Raw genomic sequence first — 27,064 nt, forward strand, 5'->3', positions numbered from 1 at the left:
AGTTATGCAACTTTAATGATCTCTGCTCCTGTGTCATTAACGCAAAAGGAGAAAGGGACAGCTGGATGTGTGATTGCGCCGCTAGGGGGAGACAAACACTGCAAGAAAAAGATCCATTCACGGGCTTCTTTGTGAAGAAATGAAGTCTGTGAGATCATTTTAGACATGTATGAAGTGAAGAGGTGGGGTAGTCGGTCATTTGCCTGCTGTGACCCCCCCCAAAAAAGGTAGAAAACCAGATGAGAATCGCTTGATAGCAGAATGAGATTTCCTAGTCCAGTCTGCATGCTCCGTGGGGTCAGATATGCGCTCTGAGATGTTAAAACTCTCACCTCTTCCTGCCTCCCCTCTCATGGGTGTGAGACCCTGTGACCTTTCCACCTGCAGCAGGTCGGATGAGTCTGACCCCTCTCTCCTCCTCAGCTCCGCGTCAACAATAACAAAAAAATAAATAAATGAATAAATCAGGAGGGAGAGACGCGGCGCAAATAAGCGAACCTGTCGACGTCGTTCAGCGCATCTGTGGCCACAGCTCTAATTATCTGCCCACGCCAGGATGCGCCGCGCGGCGCCGCTTCGCCAAAGCAGAGCAATGTTTCCGCCTGCTTGTCATTACCGCTCTCTTGACTGCTGGATGCAGACTCGCCGCCGCCTCAGCTCGCCCGCCGCGCAAGTTTCTCCGCCGTGCGCCTCCGTGTTTCGAAACACTGTTCAGGTGTGATCTTCCCCGCTTCTCCCTTTCTCCCATCTCGCCGCCCCTGCAGGAAGTGTACTGTATACTGTACATTACTATGCGAGCAGAGGGGCTGGAGGTCGGCGCAGCCCGGGACTGATCGCTCTCTTGACACCGCGCGCCTCTTCCTCTTCCTCGGACGCGTCTTGGAGGTACACAAGCTGCTGCTGCTCCGGATCTCCCTGGTAGTGCCATGTCCGCGCGAAAGACGTCGTTGACGGACAAGCAGGCTAAAAACGGCACGTCAAAATATGTGTTGGAGAGATGCGCCTCTATTAACGAGTACTATGATGTTGCCTTCAAGGTGTGTATTTCCGTTTTAAGTGTGTCGTTTTTCTGCATGTTCTTTTCTGGGTGTAGACGCCGCAATAAACGGGCATTAGGAGAATGTGCACTAGTGCTGGGGACCTTAAACTACCAGCTGATTTGGTTTCCCTTGTGTTATTATTGCCTTCGTTGACACCAAGTCAGCCAGCAGATGGTTGGGAAATCTTACTGATTCAAATATTTACCAAGGGTGTACTTGTTGCTTCTCTCCTGAATATTTGCTCGGAGACTCGAGCAGACAAGTGGGTGATCTTGTTTTTTTCGCATCTCTCATCTGACGTGTAATATTTTTAATCAAATGCAACTGAAATGATTGCATAATTGCTCGTCCTGCTGTTGCAATTATTGTTGATTGGTTTTTGGAGCGAGAGAGAGAGAGAGAGAGCGATGCATGCTGTAAATGCAGAGTTGGCAACGATCATTTTCTCTATTCTCGGTTTGTGGGCATGGGTCGGTGTGCGATTCTCACTGCACGATGACACTCATATTTAAAAACACGTATTGAAAAAGCTTTATTCCTACCGCTGCTGAAATAGCACAACATATTCGTTGTGACATTTGCGTGCTGATTTATTTTTACTTGAATTTTTACTCTCAGACAGAAGCAAAAATGGTCTAAAAAGTACTTATTTTTTGCTGTTCGGGTCTTTATGAAGTAATCAAAGCCTGCGCAAGGCATAAACAAACAGCTGCCCTCCAAACCGACAGGGGGAGCCCAAGAGTACTAGAATTCTCAATCAAGTCAGGTTTACAAATGTATTTCTTATTTAGGCTAACACATGTATGATAATTGCGCAAAACGAAATTTGTCATACCTTATATTTAAAATTTGACATGTAAATCAGCAAAAAGCGGCTGCATAAACTTCTTTTGTAGTAGCTAGCTCGCTAACATGCTTGTTAGATCTTGTTGAATAGATCTAACAAACATGTTTGGCCCAAGCGGATACCGCTCAGGCTGACCGCATGAATTTCTGGTTTGGAAACTACTTGTGCTCAGCTAAAACCACCGACGTGTGCAAACTGGTATTAGGTCATATATGGCTGTATACCCAGAGATGTCACGGTAACTTTGAGGAAGCTAGTTGTGCACTTCACGGCTCACCTCAACGCAAAAGAGGCATAACTAAAGTAATTCTTGATAGAAAGTCATAAGAATTCCCCTTTCAGATCGACACAGCAAACATGTAAAAGGAGTTTATCATTTTCTCCATACCAGAATGCTGTGTGTGGTGGACGTCACCCTGAACACACCATCCATCCATTGAAGCTCGGTGGTGGCAGCATCATCCTGTGGAAAGCTGATTGTATGGGACAGGGAAGCCCATACAATCAGAACCTAAATGAAATTGTTCAGATCAGACATATTTATGTCAATATGTCACCTGCACACAGGCAAATCTGTTGCCCATTATTCAGCCTATGTGGCTCAAATATTTCAGAAAATATATTTCAGAAGTGTTTTCTCCACCTTTTCATTTAGTGTAAACGTTGATTGATATTATCTTATAATTGTAAACTATAAAAATGTTTATGTTGTTTACTACAAAGTCACTTAAACACGGATGTTAATATTAGTTGAGCTGTGGGGAGTGTCGGCATTAAAATTCTTGAAATTTAATTCCTGTTTAAAATGGTTAATTAGTCGAGCTATCTGCACGTATAGCCTGCAGCTGACTGATGAATGGACATGCAGCTGGTCACTTTTTGTCATAAAACACTCCAGTGGTTGGCACTCCACGTCTGTAGATGTTTTTCATAGTTTCCATAATTAAATCTCTGGTTGTGAGCTGGAATCTGTGATCTGAGGTCGTTCAGTGTGACACCGACGGCTCTCCTGACCAAAGATGACCTAAAATTGAAACTAATTGCTTGCTGTTTGTTCACTGATGAACTGATAACTGTCAAATCTTTCTGGGTGTTTCGATTGCAGCAAGAAATCCTAAACACAAACTGCGATGTCTTCAAATCCTGCAGGACTTTGAAGTCAGACAATTGGCAGCTTGTGCAACTTTCTGACGCTTTTTCATGAAACGTAACTTTTAAGAACTAGGTATGCACCAATCAGGCCTTTAACTGGCTAATATTGATTTCCAGTTTTCTGTAATCGCCTCACTGGCCACCGTCTACTTATTTTATTCTAAGAACTTTAAGGAATAAAAGAGAATATTGTAGAAAGTTGCTACATCTACTTGATTCCTAACTGAAAGTACAGATATTTTTGCCTGACACCAATCAATTAACCACAGATGAAATCTTGTCAATTTACTGAGCTAATAGGCTAACTAATGAAAATATTTTTTTTTCTTGTTAAATACACTCCCATCATTCAGACTTCTAGCTCTGCATGCTCTTTGATGCCCATTTTTTAAGTTTTGTAAAGAGCTGATAAATATTAAAGTTGCATGAGTCAGGGTTTCCCTGTGTTTGCTTTTCTTTTGGGTTAAACCTGCTGATTCAGATCAGTTTTTTTCTGGGGTTATTGTACTTAAATGCTGCAGCATGGTTTTTAAAAGAGCTTTAATCTGACGGAAGGAATGGGAATGCCTCTCGGTGCAGGTTCCTGAGCTTTATCAGATTTTATTCCTTAAACTTGCATCAAAGTGCATGCCGTTGGCTGATGGATCTGAGTGATTGATCATTGCATCTCCACCGAAAATAGTGAGTTTTTTGTTTATATTTATTTAATAGCTAGGGGAGAACAATCAAAAATTTTCAGTATTTAACCTTTCAGAGCCATATAAGGAAAAATTGATTGATTTCAAACTTTGATCTATTGATCGGTGCATCTCTACTTAAGGCGCTGATATAATTTGACCCTAGTAACCGACCCATGCCTGCTCCCAAACATTATAAACCAACTTGTGCAATTTAGTTTGTTCACAGTTGCTGTACATTCTGTTTAAATAATTTGAACCTGGTGTCGTAACATTCGTTCCACTGACCAGATGTGACCTGTGACCCTTCTCCTCTGCTGGCCGGGTGTCTCTAGGTGATGCTGCTCGGAGACTCTGCGGTGGGGAAGACGTGCGTTTTGGTGCGCTTTAAAGACGGCGCATTTCTGGGAGGAAACTTTATAGCCACCGTCGGAATAGACTTTAGGGTGAGAAACGATACATCTGACTTGTGTGAACCATCTTGTTATTCTTTGTGTGTGTGTGTGTGTGTGTGTGTGCACTTACACTTATTAGTTTAATGAGGTAATTTCTTTTTCTTTAATGAAATCAACAAAAACAAGTGATCCCCCTGGCAGGAGTGCCATCGGCCCAATTAGCGCCTGTTTCCACGCGGAATGCTTCGTCACTCTGCGATGATAGCACCAAATGTACAAATCCTCTCGCCAATCAGTCAAGTTCACAGACCACTTGTGCTGCTAGGAGCTTTGGACGGCTTCGTAAATGTCTTGGCAGATGCCTGCCCACGTCTCTGTCTCCTGGAAAGATTGGCCGTGGCTCAGCTCGGCCCTGGAGGAGTCACCCTGCTGTCGGATGAGCTCCTACCTCGTCACACGCATCTGTTGCACAAAGAGACACGCCACACATGCGAACAAAGGCAGCGGCTGGTGGTGGATTTCAAGCAAATGACTACTGTGCCTCATCCTCGTCTGTGCAAGAGTGGGGAAAGAAAAAAAAAACAACAAACAAATGGGCGCCTGGGCCTCGAGCTTTGCTTCGCCTCCTGTCAAAAGAAAAACATGCGCAGTGATGGCAAGTCAAGTATAGGGGTGTTTGGTCTGAGAGGAAAGTGTGTTGCATTAGCCAAAGTGATGCTTAGTCTCTCAGCGGACACAAAAGAACATTGTCCGTGTCTGACAGGTTTTTTTTTATTTTTATTTTTTAAATGCCTCAAAATGACACTTTTGCTTGTACAAAAGCAACAAGTTTCCGCTGAGACGCTCCGACGACGGAAAGGATGCTGGCTTACATTCATTAAAAACCATAATTATTCGATACCGTTCATTGAGAAAAAGTGGCTGAGGGGTGTAATTACCTTTCTGTCTCCATGCTCGTTCACAAGCAGGCCTCCGAAGCTGCTTGGTAACAAAGCAATTTGAGATAAACAGTTGAGTCAATATGTTGAGGATGTCCTCTTTGCATGGTTAGGCAGGCAAGGCTGGCAGCTTTTACATGCCGGTCTATTTTAGGCCTGCTTCCTTGTAGCAGTTTCTCAGCATGCAGGCTGCTTTCACGTCATAATTGGGGGGGGAGAGGGAAAAAAGAAAAGGAAAAAGGAAACCCATGGCAACTAATGCAAGGGTTGAAGCGTGTTCCCTCTGCCAAGGCTGAGGCTTCAGCTGGTGGCGGTGCTCGCTGTCGCCGACGGCTCGGCGCGCAACACTTAGCCTCAACGTCGTCATTGAGGTAGTTTGTTGCTGCGTTTCCTTGTTGAGCAAGTGGATGTTTGGCTTTTTTTTGTGTGTGTGGGCTGTTAGTCATGACCTGTCACTGATAAGGTGCTCCAGGAAGTGCATTTTTTTTTGCCTCACTTCCTTCTTGTAAGCAATTTTTTTTTTTTTTCTGTTGTGGTTTTTACTTTGCTTCTTGGTTGCGACCGGTTTGGAGGTCATGACGACCAAGAGAAAGCACTGAGCTCTTTTGCACCTAAACCGTGGTGCATTTACAGCGCCGCACAAAGAATTCACACCCTTTGAGCTATATCACTTTTTTTTTTTTGTTTGCAAGATTTTCTGCGGTAGACCAACACCAGTTAAAATCTAATTGTGAAGTCAAAGAAAAAGAATGCATGTGTTTTTTGTTTTTTTTAATTCTTGCACATAAAAATCACATAAAAACCTGTTTTAATCTGAGATGGCTAAATGAAATCCAGTTCAAAGCGATGCCATCAGAATTCATCTAATTAGTAAAAGGATGCAGCTGTTCTCCGAACACCTCAGGGGCTTGCTGGAGAACAACAGAGAACAAACAACATCAGGAAGAGCAAAGGAGCACAGCAGGCAGGTCAGGGAGAAAGTTAAAGAAGAGTCGGGTTATGAAGCGACATCGCAAGCTCTGAGCAAATGTGGAAAAGACAAACACGGCAATCCACACTCTGTTGGTGACTCTAGAGGAGCTGCAGGAAAGGAAGTTCTGTTTCTGTATGACACCTTTTCAGCAACACAAAGTGCTTTCTGTGATTAAAAGGAAAATAAAACGACAAGAAAAAGAGCAAGAGAGAACGATGACGGGTGGAAAGACGGACAAATTTATGATGTTCTAGTTATTAATCAGGCAAGTCTAATCTGGTGGGTTTGTAGTCTTGATTTAAATGAATTGGTGCGTCATCATTTTTGGAGGTTTAGTTTATTGGAGATTTGTGGCATAGAAACTGAATGCTGCTTTCCCGTGTTTGATTCTGGTAATGGGGAAAGCAGAGCAGACTTGAACCAGAAAACCAGAGTCGTCTGAAAGGTTGACACAGTGACTCCTGCTCTATGATGTACTTTGGTTCTAAGCCGTTCAGTGATTTATAAACTAACAGAAGTATTTTAAAGTCTAAGGACTTTAGAACCCACCTTGTTGTGCTCTGTCTTCCTAGTTTTAGTCAGAACCCGAGCAGCAACGTTCTGGTTCAGCTGTAGGCTCACCTGTGAAGACACTATTGCAGTAATCAATGCGACTAAAGACGAACGCATGCATGAGTTTCTCTAGATCCAGTTGGGACATTAGACCTTTAATCCTCGAAAGGATTAATGTCCTTTCACATGAAGACAGTTAAAAGGTTAGACCTCTGAAGGTTGAGGTCTGAGTGCAACACTACACCCAGATTTGGGGCCTGTTTGCCTGCATCCAAAACTCTATGTGACAGAAAGCCACCATCACGGTGGGTACGTCAGGTCCACAGTGAAACTGGTGACTGGGAAGATGCTTAAAGGGAAATACAGGAAGATCCTGGAAAAATAACATTTTTAGATGCTTTAAAAGATTTGAGGCCGGGACAGAAGTTCACCATCCAGCTCATGTGGCCTAGTTAAAGTCCATACTTTTTCTTTTTTTGGTTTTTAAACATCTTGCATTAACAGTGAAAACCACAGGCTGCTTTGTGTTGGTCTATTCCATCAAACCTCAACAGAACGCATCGAGGTTTGTGTTTGGGATGAAACGAAACCTGAAAAATCACAAGGGGTGCGAATACATTTACATAGCGCTGTACAGCAGTACGAAATCCTCATGCTCAAGAGTATCTCCGCTCTTCTCAGAGCGCCCGTCCACAACACTTTGGGGGTCGTACACGTTTCCAGACTTGCCTTGGGTCTGCAGGAAATCAGAGGGCACCCCCACAGGGCTGCAGGAAATTAACGGGGGAGTCCGTTGTTATGCTGCCAGCCGCCTTTCTCACTCTGCTGTAATTAAGTCTAATCCCGGGACCTTGTTATTGTGTGGGTGTTGCAAATTACTTTCTCTGCCAGCATTCAAAGCCACTTTTAGCCGCCTTGTCTCTCCTGCCGCACGCTGAGTCGCTGCGCTTTTTTAGCCCGCCCCGCAAAAACGCTTGTCAGCCGCTTCCGTGCCATTTTCCAAACATATGCCGGATTGTCTTTCACTCCCGCTCCCTCTTGTTTCCACAGAATAAAGTGGTGGATGTTGACAACCTGAAAGTCAAGCTGCAGGTGAGAGCGCTGTTATCTTTTTGCACCTTTCAGACCCTATCAGCTCATCTCGCTGATAGATTTGTGACCTAAGCTGAACACTCGTCCAAGCAGGGTGTCGCAGGAGCTAAATAAACACGTCAGTGTGAAACGTGCTTTAAATTGGTTCGCCCGGCTGCCATTTTTAATCCATTCCACCTAAGGCGCACACTACCCCCCCACCCCCTTTCATCATGACCCATTCATTCAACACTGAGTGGGAGGTGACAAAATTAGACTCCCTTCAGTAGCTCCTGTAAATCATCAGTTTCTCTTCCACACCTTTTTCACATGACATAGTAGCTGCTCTGGTAATAAATAGACTCTGACAGTAAATTTAGCCCCGAGAACAGAAAAGGAAAGTGAGATTTAAGAAGTCTGTGTTATCATTTTAGACGGACAGGGAAGCAGAATGTAATGAAATGAATCCTCCACACTTTAGCATAAAGGCCTTTTCCTCATAGATTTTTTTTTCACTTTTTAATTACTATTAAGGCTGAATTTCATGTCTTGTGAATAATCTGATCATTTGAATGGAATGTTCTCTTTTATTTCCTATTTTGAAGAAATTTTCAGGAAATTGGCCTCTGTAGTTTCTCCTTATTTATGCCAAAGTGAAACTAGAAGTGATAAATCACTAATTACTCCTTAATGCACAATGTAAAGTTTATTTTTGGAAAGCTTTAAATACTTTAGGTACGTTCATTTTACCATTAAATGGTGATATTTGTATTTATAACAGCTGTGCTTTTGGAAAAAATATATATCTATTAACATGCTGTTTTAAAAAAAATAAAGTTGGAATAAAAGCGGACATTTCTGACATTTTAAGTCTGGGATCATGTTAATGTTATGAAAGCTGCATTTTTATCTTGTCTGCCAATGAAGAGGAAGGGCACTGTGTTTAAAAGTTATATTTAAAACAGTTGTATTTATTAAACTTCTGTTTTGAGTAGTTTTATAATTTCTTCAGCTTTATGAAACACTAATATCAATAATCTTTGTAAAAATCTATCAGGTAATTGAGGAAGACTCAAAAATGTATGAACGACTACAGTTCAGTCACTTTCATTCATTTGTTCGATTTCCAACCAAAGGTTTAGAGTTTACAGTTTTTTTATTCTGCTGTGGTTTGCATATTTCATGTGTTTTTGTTTTTTTGTCAGGCGGCCATGGTGGTTAAGGGCTTACCACCTATTCTGAAAACAGATTAAGGAATAAATGTTTATTTGATTTCAGTCAGCCAGAATGCCTCTTCCTGAAACATTCAGAAAGCATTAATATTTCAGGATGAAGTTCACTTTTGATCTGAAAACCATAAAACAAATGATCTTCTATTGCAGAAGCAGAATCTCACAAACTACATTTTTAGAAATCAAACCTTTAATTTGAGAATAATTATTAACTTGGCAGAAAATCCTTTTTTATTTGCCAGACATATTTGATGTATTGCAACATATTTGTCTTCTGCTTTTACTTTCAAGTTCAATTTCACCTTAAATGATGTTATTTAGTGGCATATGTTTTTTTTCCCACTTGAAAACATGGGACATAAACCAAAAATATTAGATGGTGAAAAGAAAATACATCTATAAATAAAACGTCAGATATTAGGAATTACAAACTATTGGGGTGTTACATGTTTTGTGTTCCAGAGTCGTCAGATGGCTTAAATTAAAGAATATTCTTATTTTAAAATGGTCTAGTCAAAGTTCAGACTGAAATTTAATTGAGAATCTTTCCAAACACAAAGACTGCTGAGGCTTGTGGTAATAATTTGAAAAACAAAAAAAAAATCAAGAGGTATGAAAACTTCTGCCAAGCACTGCGCCAAAGTTAAGAATCCCTTTATATGGTATTTCTACTCTGCAGTGTGCATATCAGATTACATTTAGTAAAAAAAAAAAGGTCTCCTCAGACTATGATCTGCGCTTTCTTTACACTGCGCTTGTAGATCATTAATATTCCATGGTGATGCTTCGTCCCTGGGCTGGTTGGGATTAGCTGGGAGGTCTTTCCGTGTCGGATGCTGTGTAATTGTGCCGCTTGTTCTGCAGATCTGGGACACAGCTGGTCAGGAGAGATTCCGCAGTGTAACGCACGCCTACTACAGAGATGCCCAGGGTAACCTTTGCTGTTTATGTTCCACTTCTCCACGCCGAGCGTGAGCGTGTCGGTGATGGAGCAGCCAAAATTCACGCATGAATGAAGGCACTGACGGTAAAATCTGCTGTCCTCTTCTTATTCTTTTGCAGCGTTACTTCTACTTTATGATATCACCAACAAGCCATCATTTGACAACATCAGGGTAAGATGCCCCTTCCACATCCTTTCCTTATCACCCTTCCCTCTCTGTTCATTTTTTATTTCTCCCCCTCCTGCTCCTAAATCTCACGCTGAACGATTCCGCCTCTCCACATGCAAAAGCCCCACCTGGGCCTGTAACTTTTCCTCTCAGACCTATTTAGAAATGAGGCGACGCTGTCGTCTGCCTGGCTACACGCTCCCCAGTTTCAGTAATGAAAAGCAATAAAAGCGCTCAAGGATAAGAATGACTCAGTGTTGGCATGATTGATAAGAGCGCGCTCACAATGCAGCGCAGCTCAGGAGAAGAGCGAGGAAAACAAGAAGAAGAAGAAGAAGAAGAAGGCGCATTCTTCAAGTGGTCCTTGTTTGTTTTGGTTACATCTCCTCTTCTTTCTGTACTTTTTGAAGGCTTGGCTGACTGAAATATTCGACTATGCCCAGAAGGATGTGGTCATCATGTTGCTCGGCAACAAGGTGAGCAAAGCTTCGTTTTCTTTTTATGTGCGTGTGTGTGTGTTTTCTAGACGATGGGAAGGATATTGGTTTCTTTAGCGCAGTTTTAACACACTCTTATCACATTCGGGCAGACATGTGAACGCCTTAAAAGGTGGAACATTTTTCCAGTGTGACACGAATGCCTAAAGGCAAACTGTGGTTTGCTTGTTCCAACACAAACATGGAAAACATGGGAAATGTGTCCTCAATAATGCAATTATGTGACAAAGCATTTCATAACACGCAAGTTTACGTCAGACAAAAATAATCAGAGTAAATACAAAAACTGTTTTCAAGGATAATTTCATTTATTAAGGGATTAAAACATATTTCACTCACCACACACATGCCTGATTACTCTAAAAGCAACACACCATGCCCCAATATAAAGGAATTTAGGAACAAATGAGAAATAAATGAACAGAAATCTACATAGGGTTACTAAACAAATTGAACCAAATTGTGTCCAAGTGGTGAAGCTCCTCTTCCAAAGTTACTCCATGAGCGGATCGACGACTCGTTAAGGAAGTCATTAAAAACCCACGGCAACATCCTATCCACTGCAGGCGTCATCTGCCTCAGGTAAGGTCAGAGTTGCTGACCTTACCTGTCAGTAAAAACCTCAAAGAGAGGACAGAAGTTTGTCAGCAAAGCTTAAGGCTTCTTGGGTTATGTTGCAAGACAATCATCCAAAACACGTCAACAAGTCCATCCAATTGTTTAAGAAACCTCAACAGTAAATGGTTTAAACTCATAAGATGCTTTTCTGTTCTTGCTAACGACTCAAAGCGTTTCATTCGCTCACGCTTGGACACCAGGACACAGATCAGTCAGGATTTTGGGGTTAGGTAGCTCATAACCCTTCATCACTTTCGAAGAGAAAGGCTTTGGATTGGCCTAGTGAAAGTCTGGATTTGAATCTGATAGAAATGTTGAGGCGGGAGATTAAGCAAAATACTGGTGCTCAAGATGTGGACAAATGAAATCTCTTAATGCCAAGAGAAGTGGCCTGTGATTCCTCCACTGCGAGGTAAAGGACCATCACAAACACTTGATGGAAGTCGATTCATTGAAGGATGGCACAACCATCGAAACAATTTCTTTTTCACAAAGGGCCACGTTAGTTTGGATTGGATTTTTCCCTTAATAAATACAACCACTGTTTTCAAAACTCCTTTCTTTAATCCAAGCAGGTTATCTTTGTCTGACATCACGGATTAAAGTGTGATTAAAAAACACAGACATGGCTTCATAACGGACTCTGTAACTTGCCCCCTCAGCGTTTTCCCCTTTTGCTTTAAACCTCTGTGATAACTTCTGCCCAGAGCAGGAAAAAAAAAAAAAAAAAAAAAAGCACTTTAAAGACGGAAAAATCCTTTCCCTCATCTCAACCGGCAGTCACTGCTAATTTATCCAAAAAGCTCCCTCTGGTGGTTCAGAGAGGACTCATCAAAGGGTCGTGGGTGTCACGTAGCAGCAGCTCAGATCATTTGCTGTGAAAGCAGCAGGACTGGCGGCGGCGGCGGTCTGTGCGAGCCCTGCTCTTCTGCTGGGGGTGGAGCTGCTGACATCCCATCATTCCTGATGGAGCCGCGGCTCAGGCAGCCTGGCAGCCAGATAAGCAGGCTGACAGGGCGGTGCATCACTGTGGCAAATTTTCTGGTGAATCTGTGACCCTCTGACATGTTTCTCTCTCTCTCTCTCACACACAGTCAGACATGGCTGCAGAGAGGGTGGTGAAGATGGAGGAAGGAGAGAAGCTGGCCAAGGTAATGAAGGATGTCCTCTAAGTGCTTACATCCACATGGAAAACACTCCGCCGGTGCTCTCCTAATGTTTTTTCCGTTTTAGGAATACGGAGTGCCGTTTATGGAGACCAGTGCGAAGACTGGGGTCAACGTGGAGCTGGCTTTTCTCGCAATAGCAAAGTAAGTCCTCAATCCTACCGCAAAAACGTCTTGGCTTTAAAGTGTCATTTCTGATGGAAGAGCAGATTTGCTCGATCTTTCCTTTAAGTTTCTCATTTTGTCCTTTTGTTCAGTGATTGCTGAAAGAGTGATTATGCGCTTCTTTTTGATCAGCTTGCTGTGCTGCCATCAAGTGGTGACAACAAACTTTCCGTCCGAAATTGAGGCATTAAAATTCATGACGTCAAAAACGTGAGAGGATTTATTCAGGCGGTGCGACTTCAAGTCTAAGTCGGAGATTAATATCACCGTTTGCCGACTCGGCTGCTTTTAAAGTTGCAAACAGTTTCAGATAAGACACTTAACAATCAAATAAAAGTAATAAGCCTTACGCAGCTTGTTTCTACTGTTCTTGAGTTTTTCTGCTGCAAGCTGTCCCTCAAATGCATCACACTATATTATATTACAGCAGCGTCTGATCTTCCTTACATTTATTTACACCTCGGCAAAAAAAATCTTAACGTATTTTTAGGAGATTTTGTGAAGGTGCAACACAAAGTTTCTGGGTTTCTTACATCGCTTGTGGTAAACTGCAAAGTGGACGTTTCAGTGGCTTTCTGTCTATGTGCCACATTTCTACTAAGTGAGAGTTTGTCCTGTCAGTTGAGAAACTGCATCAAACTTTTCAGCATTCTGAGTTACAGCGGATCATTTGTCAGATGTGTCGATGCAACTTAACCCGTCCAGACTTCTCCATTCGTCTCCACGCATATCCGATACGCCAGTGGGCTAATCTACTGCTAAATGTTCTACAAATGTAAAATTTTTGTTTGTATTTATTTTTATTTAGTCAATTGTTCAGGGTGTCAGAAAACCCCTGTGAGAAATAAAATGTTGACATCCTACGAGATTAGGTAATCAGGTTGTTTGGTACTTACCCTGTTTAAAGTTCTATTAAAAGTATATCACTGAGGCGACTTTAAATTGTTTTATTATTACCAGATGAAACATTTCTCACTTCAAAAGCCCCATTAGCTCCGAACGACAGCATAACCCACGGTCACAAAGTTAATCTACCAACAGATTGCACTACGTTTTGCACCTTTCACTGCTCATTCTGGTGGGAAAATGAAATTTAAATTGACGGAGAATCATTTTTCACGCGGGTCAGACGACCATGTTTCGCATTTAGCGGGTTTGTATTTTAATCTCGCTCGTGCTCGCAGCCGACCTTCTCTGAGCTGACCTTGTTCTGTTCCTCTCGGGGATCCTCGTCGTTGCATTTTGTGCACGGACGCCGCCTCGTCCCCGTCTGACTCCGGCGTCGTCTAATCCAGCGTAATGGTTCTCAGCTAATTTGGTGTCGGCTGCTGTTGTCTCCTGTTAATGGGATTGGGTTTGTTTGAGAACTCCCACCTGGTGTCAGACGTTTTATGGTGTAATTTCTATTCCTTCTGTGGATGTCCTTCAAACTGAATGGCAAGAAATAATTTCTTTTTTTCTTCGCTTTTCCTTTTACAAGCCAGGTCGCTCTTGCTGCATAACAGCATGTTCAGTTTGGAAATGTCATTCAGACCAATAAAAATGGAGATTTATTGCTGGGTTTTTTTTATTTGCTTCATCAAACAACATAGACGGCTAAGAAAGACGGTGATTCGTTTTGAAATATTTATTTATTTAGAAAACATTTTTTAAATCTTGGCAATAAAATGCAGATCAGCAAAGACAGTAACATGTTTGATATGCAGAGCTTAGATTCTTTTAACATTTAATTCACCATTCCAAATACGCGATCAATCAGTAATTCAGCAAGAGGGCAAATACATTTTGCATAATGCTAAGAATTAATGTTATATAAATATTAATATATAACATTACTAATATTTGTATATTTATTATATACTAATTAATTTATGAGATTACCTATTTAAAAATGTATTAAATTATTTAAAAACTATTTTCTCTTCATTACTTTAAAACTATAATTTAGTTTTACTCTGGTTATTGTCTGATATTAAAAGGTTGTTTAATCTTTTTTTTTTTTTTTTTACATCTGAGCGTGACAAAAAAAAACAGAAGGAGAAGAAATGTGTAAGGAGCAGATGCTTCATCACAACACTGTTACTCTGGTGTGTGAGTCAGATTTTTCTATAACAAGACAAAACCGCAATCTGTCAAATGTGATTCAAACCGGCGTAGTCCAGTTGTCCTGATCCAGGGGACGTGTTCAAGACTCTGTAGAAGAATATTGTTTTTGACTGTATCTAATGAATCTCACGAGGCAAGCATGGGCATATTATATCTATCTTTCATTTTTATAAATAGTTTGAAACCATAAGGTTCAGTTTACAGTGCAGCAGCTCCTTTGTAAAATCAACCTGCTGGTGTAAAAACACAACCATTTTTTTCCTCATTGTTTGACAATGAGGTTCGATCAGATTGAACCTCATTTAAGTTTTAGGTCGGTTAGTGTTACGATAAATATTTATTTCTAAATCCCCAATGAATTACTTTTTTCTGTAAATCAGAGGTTTGCGTACACTAAGATTACTACATCTTTAAGCACTTGGAAGCTCAGCTTTGGATGTTTTTAAGGCAACACAAAGTGTTTTCTTTTTTCGGCATTATGGAGAAATATAAAAGAAATCGGAAAGAAAATGTGAACCTCCACAAATCTGGTTCACCCTTTGCTACAATTTCCAGATGCCTAAAGTTGTCTCATTCATCCACTGAAACAAATGTGTGCAAGTATGAACACAGAATCAAAATGTCCAACTATCATCCTGCTCAGGAATTCAATTCAATACAATTCAGTTTGAAATTTTTGATTAATCCCAAAAGGAAATTAAATGCTGTTGTAGCTCATTTAATAAAAAAAAAAAAGATGAACTCCTTCTTGAAGAAGCTTTAGAGGAGCTTGTGAGCCTGCAGAGCTGTGAAATACAGGGCAATGGCAGCATCATGTTGTGTTGGTGTCTTCCCAAAGCTGATGAAGAACGAATATTGAAGTGACATCTCAGCCAATAAATAAAACTCTATACATGCTGCCAAATTACTTGCAGAGTGGTGTAAGGATAACATCTTAGAGTGGCCATCTTAAAGTCTTGATATCAATATTTTCTCAGGGAAACATTTTGGGTGGGACTGAAAAGGTATGTATGGGAAATACGACGTATTAATCTGACTCAGTCACCAGTTCACACTGGAGGAATGGGCCAAATTCCAGCAAAGCACTTTGGAGAAGCATTCTAAACATATGGCATGCCAAAATGCAACTCTACCAAATACTAACGAGCGAACCTTTCTGACTTTTACAAAACTACTTAAAAATTGTAAGTAATTTTGGTAATCCTAACAGACCTAAATCAGAAAATGTTGTTTGCGTTTAAGCGTGGTCTTTAATTACGCAGACAGTATCAGCAATTTGGTGTTTTATCTGCGTCTGAGTCTCAGACAAAGGAGTCAAGAAGTGGAGTCTGGTTTTTAGTTTTTGTTCACAACTGAAGGCCATGAAAGTAATCAGTGAGTCATCATTTTATTACAGCTGGGAGATGTTTGATTCATCTGCATGTTACTGGAGGATGAGGTGAAAAAGGCTCTCACTGCACAGCGAAATTAAAATGTAAAAGAAAATGTGGTAGAGTAGTAAAAAGAAAACCATCTACTACACTTACAGGAAAAATAAACGGATAATTTCCAATATCTATAATGAAGAAAGAGCAGCCGATTCTGCAAGCCCCCTGGTCACCATAGATACTGTCTCAGGAGCGCTAACTTCACCTCTCCTTGCAACAGCAACCAATCCCGTAATGTGCCAGTCGCACAGCGTGCGTTTCGAACCGACTTGTTTGGCGACGACTTTTTTGTTTGGCATAAGAGACGAGAATCATTCCACACCAAGAGCTTCGTCTCCAGTGGGGCTTCATTAGATTGTGATTCGACAGAGTTTATAGTTTATTGTATGCAAAAATCCGCCTTTGGGCTTAAATGTAGGCGACGTGTCGTCTCCGTGTGATGTCAGTTTGAAGCACAAGCTGTGATAAACGATATTCCACCAGAGACATTTTGATCAAATCTCAATGCTTCTGCTCTCCTTTCTCCCCTCCTTCTTTTTTATGTTCTTGATTTGTTCGCCCTGTCTGTGCTCCATCCCACACATCCACCCCCTCTGCTTCTAACTTCCTGTCTCTGCCTCCCTCCCTCCCTCCCTTTCTCCTTATCCTTTTCTCTGTCAGGGAGCTGAAGCACAGAGCAACGCAGCTGCCAAATGAGCCCAAGTTCAAGCTTCACGACTACATCGAATCTCAGAAGCACAAGTCTGGCTGCTGCAGGCTCGGGTAGCAGAAGCCGAACGCCACGCAGAGAGACGGATAAAGGGTAGAGAAAGGATGGATGGAGGGAGGGAGGGAGGGAGGGATTGAAGATGGGGTCAAGGTAAAAAGAATAAAGATAAAATGTCAGCTCTCTCTTATGAAAAGCCAATCCAAGCAAACCCCCCCCCCCCCCCCAACACACACAACCCCTCCCGAGAGGCGGATGTTCTTCTGCGCAGAGCTTTTGGCTGAGTGGAAGCGAATCTGGACTTACTGCCATCCCTTTGCTGAAATGTGAATTTAAATAGTTTGTGTAATGTGTAGAATCGTTCGTGGTCTTTGTGGTGACAGTTGTATCAGAGTACAAATCAGGAGTAACAATCTGAAATGCTATACCCGTCTGCAGGGACTCCCTTGACAAGCGGCAGGTTTTCATGGACCATCAAAGCGACTGTTGATGTGGATATAGCATTTTATTTTATTTTTTACTTTTTTCTCTCTGTGTGAACTGAACCCCATCCTTCTGGCCTTACAGTCTCCATCTTCAGTCGAGAGCTCAGTCAGGTTGTAGCTAAATGGTCTACATCTGTTCACATCTGTACTGCTGTTAGGTAGAATAAAGCCAATATTTTGAGGGTAATTACCAACCTCGTGTCTGTCTGTACGTTCATATCGAGATGCTGTAGGTGTACCGTTCCAGTTGCAACTTCATGGATGTTAATGTCACATTTATTTAAGCATTTAATGATATTTTTAAATGTCCTTTTTTCTACGTGTGCCGCTTTTCCAGCATTAAACTTCAATGATTTTTCCAGAAAAGAAACGGAAGTTTAATTTACAGTCGTTCTCCAACTCACAGGGCGTCGAATTGATCATTCAACACTGAGGAAGACTTAAGTTTGATGGTGTCAAATTTTAGTCTACAATAATCTTTCAATACAATTAAGTTATTGGTTTCTAGAAAATGCTAGTTTTAGTGGTTAAATATTCCTAAGCACCATGAATAAGCTTCCTGTATAATTCTGGCTTAACATATGTCTTCTTTTCATAGCAGAACGAGCACAATTCAGTTAAATTGGTTGGTTTCTCAGGGCAAACCCAGCATAGGGACACAACTGTACATTTTCAACAGTGTAGAGCTACTTCTTTAGGTGAAGATAATTCAGGAATATTCATAATAGCCAGCTTTATCCATTTAAAATCCAGTTTTATCGTGAGTGTTGGATCGATGTCTTGTTTGAACGCCAAACTGTTACTAATATTCGACCATCTAGTTGTTGACTTTTAAGTAAAGTTGAGGAGTTTGGGCTTAGTCCTCCGTAATTATTCCCTGGACTCAAGTTAAAAATCTTGTAATTTCCTCCATTTTGTTCACTGGATTGCCTGGTTGCATTCATAGAGTAAGGGAGCCCCACAGGGTCAATTTGCAAGTAAACTGAGACTGATGTTTTTGTGTTTTGTTGTTCACCTTCTTGGTCCACACTAGTCTCTCTCCGAAGGCATCAAACCATCCAATGAAACGAACTCTGGTCTGCTTCAAGTGTACCAAACAGTGAAAGCGCCTGAGTGACCTCAATTTTTGCCCCATCTGACTATAAATCTGAAACGGTGCTGAAAGTCTAAAGGCCTCATGAAGAGTGATGCCCTCAAGCCTCCGTGTTCCCTGGGTTGTTTATTAACGTCCTAATGAATTTGGATCAAGTGGTTTAAAACCCGGGCACAACTTGTGATCCAACAGGACAATGATCTCAAACACACACCAAAAAACTGGGTCAGTGTCAGTAAACCGATCAATTTAAGTGAACTGTACTTATTCTGCTTTGAAGAGCATTCAGATATTCCACCTTAAGTTATATGTTGCACTGTCGGTCGATTCTGGAAGAACAGTTTCAAAGAAATCCTTAAAAGTGAAAGCTTACTGGGACTTTCATAGATTTCTAAGAGCATACAAACATCTTACTGGTGCTGTAGTTTCATCTCATATGAATAATAAAAAAAAACCCATACTCATAGAGTCCTACACGCCCCTCCAAGCATTATTGTGTCTCTTCTAATGATGGATGTTGTTGTTGAGGCTGTGCCAAGCTGTATTTGTTGATGCGCCACATTCTGTATTACTTTGTACTCTGTTCATTTTGAATGTTTGGTTGTCTCTCCCTCCTCGGAGGCGTCACAGTGATCACAAAGTGCCATTAAAGTGCTTTGTTATCGTACGAAAGATATAAAAAGTATATTTTGTAATGTATGTGATGTTGCCTTATTGAAGTCGGTCTTGTCTGTGCTGCTTTGTGTGTGTGTGTAAGTGTGTGTGTGCTGGTGAAACACTGGGTCCGCCCTGAACGGCAGGGTGTGTTGAGGTTAATGAGCCACAGTGTGGCAGCAGCTCCCTGTTCATTCTCCTCTGTGCAATAAATAAAAATTTACTACCGCAGGACAGATAATAAAAAATGTTGAATCTGAAATTAATAGTAAAAGTAATTTAAAAGGATGCTTTTTTTTTTAATTGTGGTGTTTTTGCTAGCAGTGTGTTACTTTTTTTGCTTTTCTTTTTTCCTGTTTTTGAAGTTGCAGTGGGTGGAGTACACGCGTGTGATTCTCTGTGACACCTGTACTCGGCTGCCCACCTCGCCCCCTCATATCCATCCATAGCATGAGTCACTCTGCAGATGCAGGAATTAGTTTGTGCATTTCTTTGTTCTTTTCTGTAAAAAAAAAAAAAGGAATCAGTTGATAAGCACAAGAAAACAGCACTGAAGCTCTATCTGAAAGGAGAACAAGTGGAGAAACTCACTATGTACCACCTCCCAGAAATGACCCTTTCTGAATCACTCTAATGTGACTGGATATTTCTGAATGGTTACCAAAACACACAGACACTCAAACTTTCATCTCAGGGTTTTAAATAAAAAAATTAAAAAAAATCATTAAACCCCACACTGGCTTGAAAAAGCATCATCTCTGTTAATTGTGTGCTGAATCCCAAGTTTTCAACTAATGGTGTTTTTATAAACTTTAAAAAAAACTTATATTTGGTAGATTTAGTGATGGGCTCCATTTTCAAACAGATTATTTAATCTCTGTAAACATGTGTATAATTCGTCCATTAGGTGAAGGAAATTTAATATGCTGAATATATTATAGGGAAGAGTTTCATGGCTTGACAAAAGAAAAAAACAAACAAAAGCAGCCATAGATGGATACTCATCTGCTGCGTTGTCTAGTGACACCTTGACTAAATTATAAACACGTTTGTATTTTATAAATAGGGCGGAAAAGGAAGGGCTCGCCCTGGGCGCCATTCATGCATGAACCGCTACTGTTTCTGGATAGCCTCGGTTTGTACTCATCCACCCCCCCCCCCTCCTCCTCCTCCTCCTCCTCTTTCACATAAAGCAGCAGCTGGGCTGTTCCGTGAACGCACCTCCCTCTTCCTCAGTGGCTTTTCCACTTCTGCAGCAGCAGCGAAACGCCTTTACAGCTGAGTGGGTTTAATCAAACTCAGTTCTGATCGTTGGACTGAACCAGGCGTCCTCGCAGTAACTTGTGTGAAAGTGAGGAGTAGAGAGTGGGACACTCACCAGCTCGGTTCTCTGTCCCCCTCCCCGCCCCTCTCACGGACTTATCTCCCCGACAGGACGGGGGCCGGGTGTTTTTAAGGGATACCGCTCAGTCTAAAACAAACACACCCTCCCCAGCAGCATCCTGAGAAGTCTCAGTCACTTCCACCGAGAGGGAGCAACAGGTTGAGCCGCGCTGTGAAGGCAGGAGAGAGAAGCTCACCATGCCGAGCAAAAGCCAGTATCTGCGCCCCCGGCTCTGCACGCTGCACAAGGGGGACAACGGCTACGGCTTCCACCTCCACGGGGAGAAGGGGAAGACGGGCCAGTTCATCCGCCTGGTGGAGCCCGACAGCCCGGCCGAGTCGTCGGGGCTCCGCGCCGGAGACCGGCTGGTGTTCGTGAACCGCGACGAGGTGGAGAGCGAGAGCCACCAGCAGGTCGTGTCCCGGATACGAGCCACCGCGGGCCCGCTGGAGCTCATAGTGGTGGACCCGGAGACGGAGCAGCTGCTGAAGAAGCACAACTTGAAGTGTCTGAAGGAGTACGTCTCCGAGGGGCTCCCCTTACCTCTAGAGGAGGAGGAGGAGGAGGAGGAAGGCGAGGAGGTGGCGGTGGAAGAGGAGAAGGAGGCAGAGGAGGAGAAGGAGAAGGAGGTAGTAGAGGAAAAGGAGAAGGAGGTAGTGGTGGAGGAGGAGGACGCGGAGGCAGACGGGACAGAAAACGGGGATGTGAAGGTGGCAGAGGTGGAAAATGAGGAGGAGGTGGAGGTGGCTGAGCAGGAACAGGAACAGGAGGAGACACCCAGGGAGCTCACTCCGGTCCCGGTGGTACCGAACAGGAACGGAGAAGTGCATCAACGGGTGGAGAAGAAGCTGAGCATCAGCTCCGAGAAGGTGAGTCGAATACAAAAATGTTCATCCTGCATCATGTCACAGCATCCACCTGCTGGCTGCTTTAATTAGGAAACGCCTGATTCCAAAGACTTGATTATCATCAAGCTTTGATGAGAGCTGACAGGTTGGTCCATCCAGTAAGAGTCAGGTGGGGGTGCGGAGAAAGGGTGAGAAAACTCCGTCCTCCTGAGAAACAGAGACCCACTCTGTCAGTCTGCCTCCTCTGAGACAGTGGCGGCTGTTGCTTAAACAATGCCTTGGGCAGCCGCATGCCTCTGAGCCCCCACTACCCCACCCCACAAGAACCCACTCCCTTACAGTAACTTATAAATAAACAGATTTTACTGATTTGTAATCAACACTATCTCAATCTTAGCTGGTACAAAAGCTTAGAGAATGTTTTTTTTTCATAACTTAAGAAAAAGGTTTCATGAACTTGAAATTGTGCTTTAAGGAATCTTTAAGAGTAAAGAGCTCAGATCTTCAAATCGGATGTCAGCTTTGGTGCCAATAGGTAACTGTGATGAACAATTTGGGTCCACTTGACAAGTTGTATTTTTTTTATATACATACATATGACGCTCATCGTATTCGTGTCCCCCTGAATGTGCCACCCTGGGTGGTTAGCCATACAACACTCATACAACAAATATTCCCATTTCACAGAGGAATCGCCTGCAAATAAAAGATGTTCTGGATTCTGACACATTTAGGTTAATCGTCAAGTCAAATGAAAACAAGCAGAGTAAAGTTAAGGAGAATAAAAAACAAAACTTCAGATTCTGCTGACTACAGCAAATCGACTTCGCCAAACAGCAGGGAACAATTTGGTTCTGTTTATTTAATCTTCACACAATGAATCCCTTTACTTGATTTTGTTTCACCCTTTCATCTTTGCCTGCTAAACATTATGGGGGAAATTTTTATTTTTTTTCCTCAGCCACTTGTCTCTGTCCTCTTTTCTTTTCTGTGAGTGTGTGCGTGTGTGTGAGGCTGTGTTTCACTCGAAGCACTTGAGAAGACGCTCCAGTCGAGGACAGCTGTGGCCCCTCGCTGAGCTTTGCTGGATGTTTACCCCGGAGGCTGTTTCTGTCTGTGTCCAAATAACGCTCATCCTCAGAGAGGCAGAAAAACGCTAAATTAAACCCGTTAACGCTGCTTTTATTGTATATTCTGCAAACTGAACCTTAAACGGTTCCCACTGTGCTGCAGGAGCCTGATAAAACGTGGAAAATGTTAAGAATAAAGACACTTGGGAATCAACCTTGTTGAGAAGATGCTTTGATTTTTTTTAAAAGTAGATTTGCTTTTTGTTCTTTTTGCTTGATGAATTTCCAAAAAATATATATTCATGAATGTTGCAATCTTCTCGGATATTATAGAGAAATCTAAAGACGACTGCATGTGAGTTAGTTTTTTTTTAAGATCTTGTTTTTATGAAATACAGGAGGAGGAGATCTGCCGTTTCCCCTCATTTGTATCATTTATCCGTCAGTGATGAGAGTTGCATTAATATCCTGCAGAGAAATCATCTTATTTTTTTCTCACCCTATAAAACTGTAGAGAAAATGTGAATCTGTGAGGTTGTGTGTGTTTTCTCAGAAAAGCATCCAAAAACCTGATGGGACTAGAATTTTTTTTCTTTTTTAAAGTGATGACTAAAACCATTCTTAGAAATCCCCTACCTGATAAATTGGTGCAAACGTCAGCTGCTGTTTTATGTTGAACTGGAGAATGTCTTTTTCGCTCCTGCCAGATGTTTAAAACATAAAAAAAAACAAAGACACAGCAACCATTGTTTTTTAAGTTTAATGCAATTATGTTTATTGAATGAATCTTAAAAGCAGAATCCCCTGCTGCTCTACATTCGTCTTAGTTCATAACAACAATATAATGACAGCTTTGGGTTTTCCGGTGCAGGCAGTTCCATTTGGATTCATGTTTCTGGTATTTAAAAGATTTTTTTTCCTCTCTCTGTCTCTCTCTCTCTCTCTCTCTCTCTCCTTCTCACATGAAAATAGCAACTGCCCACGCTTGTTTGTGCTCCGCACTTGAGCATTGCTGGGTTATGTTGTTTGTCCTACGAATACACAGCAATTGTTCTTGTGTTTACTCCCGATACTCTCCACAGATGGCCTAATGGAGCTGCGGCAGTTCACTTGAGTCTGGCACGCAACCTAAGGGGGAAGCAGCGTCGAGGCAAAAACAATGGCGCTCCCCAACAAAGTCATTTTCAAGCGTTGGGGGTTTTAATTCAGCAGCTTCCCATCGCCACAACCTAGCCAAAGAAATGAGACCCTGAGTAAATAATGTTGAGCAGCAAACCCAGTTGGGAATTCTCTTTGCGTTAAAGATGATTTTCCGTCGACATCGGAGCACATCGTGGTGAAAATTAGACTCTAGAGACGCCTTCAAGTCTCTCGTCTCTGCTTTGCAAGGCCACCTCGAGGCGCATGTTGCGTTAACTCAACTGTTTCTGGAATTTTCTTCCTGCATCCTGTCTGGCATTCCTGTGTCCAAGCCCTGTCGCTCAGCCAGTGGCACACACACACACACACACACACATACACACATACATGCATACATAGAGAGAGAGAGAGAGAGAGAGAAACACACACACACTGATCTCATACACCCCAGGCACACTCCGCTCCGGTTCAGCAGTCGAACTCTGTTTCTCTGATCTCACCTTTTTACTTTTTTATTTTATTTTTTCGCGGCCCGAACTTTGTGTGTGTACTCTCTCTCTGGAAGCTGAGGAGGCTAAAGCTTTGCGGTTGCCACGGCAACGACGTGTTGAACGCGCGCACACGTGCTTGCAGGCCTTGTGAAAGTGTGCGCGAGGACGGAGGTAGGTGGAAGTGAGAACGTGTAAAAGAAGGGAGGTGTGAAAAGAATGGATGAGCAGTGATTAAGGGTCAGAAACGTTCAGCTCGCCCCGGGAGAACAGAGTCCGCTATCGTCACTGCAGAGCGGAAAAACAGACCAAAGCACATCGGCCGTTCCAAAGGTCATTGCTCTGTTTACCACGCTGTAAAATTTTTACTCTGTCATCAGGCAGGAAAGTGCCTGGAGGATGTAGCCTCCGCCATTACTAAAAATATTGGGCATAAGGGTAAAATACATAGAAATTGGAACGCAAAAGTTGAATCATGTAGTCAAGTACAATATTTAACTATTTAAATGCTTAAAAGATAAGGGTACTTTATGAATGCTCATGCCAAATTTATTTATATCGGCGTGTGTCTAGGCAACAAAATATTCTAGCAGCACAAGAATAAATGATTGGTTGCAAAGGAAAAAAAGCATAAAGCGTCCCAGAAACTGAGATATTCTGAGCAGGGGGTGATTGTTGGGTACAGTCCAGGAAATTAACGATGACAAAAATATGCTGTAATTCACATATTATTATGAAAAGATTTAGACAGTGTAGATATCTGAAAGTGGTAGTTTATGTTTTTGAAGTGGAGTTATGCAGAGAATTTATCAGCAGTCAGTGTCTGACCTGCAGTAAAATGGTACTTGCCTTATTTTGGAGAAACATAAACAATGTTGGATTTAATTTGAAGTCAGAACTTCAAAATGTGTATCACTAAACATCTAAAGTTAGTTAATATTTGAAAAAATGAATTAATACATGCTCACAAATAGAGGTTATACAGCATCATGGTTGCTTCTGGTTTAATACTAATGGTAGATGTAAATGATCTTGCAATAAATAATTTATACCTGCAAGATATTGACTGGTTTTTCAAGGTAACCCCACATAAATCAAATCAGCTGGCATTTCCCTTTAAAAACAAGAAAAGAGCAGTATTTAATGCTGAAGACCATCAATGGAGCCAAAGAGAGCAAAATAAGGACCCAAACATGAAAACTTTTACCCTGAAATAATGCATATTTAGACAAAATCAAACCTTTAGAGAATCCAGGCATTCACATTAGTCTGAGTTGGTACAAAATAGGTAACTTTCACATCTTTTACTGCAAAAGTTAATTTCTGACAGAGCTTGAATATTAAAAAGAGAAACATTCTTCATTGACAACACTTTTGTTAACGCACCTTTTTGCCTGTTTAGGGTGGTGTATTATGTACAGCCTTTAATACACAATGTTTTCAAAGTATTGTGTGCAGCACTATTTTTTTCTTCCAGAAAAGCAGTTTCACAAAAACCGGGTGTGAGTAAATTTAGTTTGTTATGTAACTTGCAGCTGATAAGGCGGTTGTTGCACCTACCGGGGTTAGAGAAACGATTAACTATGTAGTTTTAAGCAAAATCAATGAGTTCACGACTGCTGAATCGTGTGTTTTCTCTTAGTCATTGGTGGCAGCATTTGCAAATAAATAATCATCCAAATGAGCAACGTTGCATTTTAAATTGTACATTTGGACCAAATTTAGCCATTTCCAAAAAAAAAGAAACAGTGCCTATGATTCAGATCGCAGAAACGGGGTGTGATGTGTTATTTTGGAAGCTCCCCTCTTCACCACCGGCTGCTTTCACAAGCTTGTCTTTAAACTGTAATTACAGAAGAGGAAGAGCACTTGTGTCAGATGAAATTGGCTGTGTCTAGATGAAATCTCAAAAGCAGGGAGGCGTTTCTAAGTTTATGTCTTTGTGTGTGTGTTTGGAATTCTGCAGCTCCTAGACGCCACACACACACACATACACACACACACACACGAGGTTGAGTTTGTGTCAAAGTGCCCTCTGTTTGCCATTTCTTCTCTCTAATCTGATTCCTATAAAAGCTGCTTATTAAAGAGCCTGGAACCGACGTGTCACCAGTCACGCCTGACACAGTTTTACTCTCACTTTATTTGGAAACCTGTGCAGAACGGCTTGTGAGAGGAGATTTAGTTTAGATTTTTATGCCCAAAGCATTAGAGATTACATTCATGTGAGGTTTTGTCGGGTTGTGTAGGACAGCTGTGACTCATGTGAGGAATATTTTAACCGTCTAAAGCTTCCAAACACGTTTCCAGTTTCTTAAATTTCTGGGTTTTTTTTCCAACATTAAGGTTCTTCATCAAAGTGTTTTGCAAATGTATTCATACGCCGTGGCATTGTGTGTATCTGATTGAGATTTTTCAATCTATCAGTTTTTTTGTCTGATAGACCAACACAGTGTACCACATTAATGTAAAGTTAAATAAAAAACTTGCATTGGTTGCCAATTTTCTTTAGCAGAAAAAAATCTGAAAAGTGTGGTGTGTATTTGTCTAAGGAGTCAAAATCACCTCAATCAATCAATCAATCAATCACATTTTATTTGTATAGCACATTTCAGCAGCAAGGCATTTCAAGGTGCTTTACATAATTAAAGAAAAAATAAAAAACCGCATGTGACATTGAATAAACGGTAAGAAAGAGAAAGATTTTGAAAAAAAAAATGCATCCGTAGATCTTCTGACGGCATGTCAGACTGAGTGGTTTGACTAAGCATCTGTGGATATCGGTTATTTCTGGGTCTTGCAGACTCTACTGGTGGAAAGAGAACCTCCAACCAAAGCTTAATCTTTTGCAGCCTCTTATAAAGTTTCTTGCATGTTTGCAATTTATTTACTTCTATCCGTCTTCCCATCTGTGACCTGCTTTGATTAGCATTACGTGGAACGTTTATCAACATATTTGATGTGGTGGTTTTTTATTTGATGATGGCATCTGACAAAATTCAATGCTTATCGCTTATTTTATAATTAGTGAGTGTATGACGTTTTCATGGCGTTAAGCATTTAAACTGCCTTGTTGCTGAAATGTACCTCACAAATAAAGTTGATTAGACAGAGTGTCTTCATCTGCGTGTTTGCTTTGGCCCCTAACATTTTAAAAACAGAACCTATTTTCATTTAGCTATAGCTTTTTTTTTTTCTTTTTGCTACTCCATAAAGCAGAGATTTGTT

The 27,064-nt window shown here is 41.6% G+C and overlaps 2 protein-coding genes across 2 annotated transcripts in view; both read left to right on the plus strand.

Moving 5' to 3' along the window:
• Nucleotides 1-596: 596 nt before the first annotated feature.
• Nucleotides 597-18,951, plus strand: LOC103469118 (ras-related protein Rab-37). Its single transcript, XM_008416630.3, has 9 exons — nucleotides 597-1,037; nucleotides 4,052-4,162; nucleotides 7,625-7,666; nucleotides 9,742-9,808; nucleotides 9,940-9,992; nucleotides 10,400-10,465; nucleotides 12,199-12,255; nucleotides 12,338-12,414; nucleotides 16,629-18,951. The coding sequence occupies exons 1-9, from the start codon at nucleotides 927-929 to the stop codon at nucleotides 16,732-16,734; spliced, it is 690 nt and encodes a 229-aa protein (XP_008414852.1). The 5' UTR covers nucleotides 597-926; the 3' UTR covers nucleotides 16,735-18,951.
• Nucleotides 18,952-20,128: 1,177 nt separating this feature from the next.
• The window catches only part of nherf1b (NHERF family PDZ scaffold protein 1b), a 27,828-nt gene continuing 20,892 nt past the window's right edge, over nucleotides 20,129-27,064 (plus strand). The window contains exon 1 of the mRNA XM_081609845.1: nucleotides 20,129-21,159. Within this exon, the coding sequence (XP_081465971.1) occupies nucleotides 20,488-21,159 (672 nt within the window). The 5' untranslated portion in view covers nucleotides 20,129-20,487. The remainder of the gene's footprint in view (nucleotides 21,160-27,064) is intronic.

Source organism: Poecilia reticulata, chromosome 8 (assembly GCF_904066995.2).
Source record: "Poecilia reticulata chromosome 8, P_reticulata-male-v2, whole genome shotgun sequence".
NCBI lineage: Eukaryota > Metazoa > Chordata > Actinopteri > Cyprinodontiformes > Poeciliidae > Poecilia > Poecilia reticulata.

Coding starts and splice junctions, on each gene's coding strand:
- LOC103469118 (XM_008416630.3), top strand. CDS start 927: ATGTCCGCGCGAAAGACGTCGTTGACGGACAAGCAGGCTAAAAACGGC. Junction 4,163..7,624: donor CCGTCGGAATAGACTTTAGG/GTGAGAAACGAT, acceptor TTGTTTCCACAG/AATAAAGTGGTGGATGTTGA. Junction 12,415..16,628: donor GCTTTTCTCGCAATAGCAAA/GTAAGTCCTCAA, acceptor TTTCTCTGTCAG/GGAGCTGAAGCACAGAGCAA.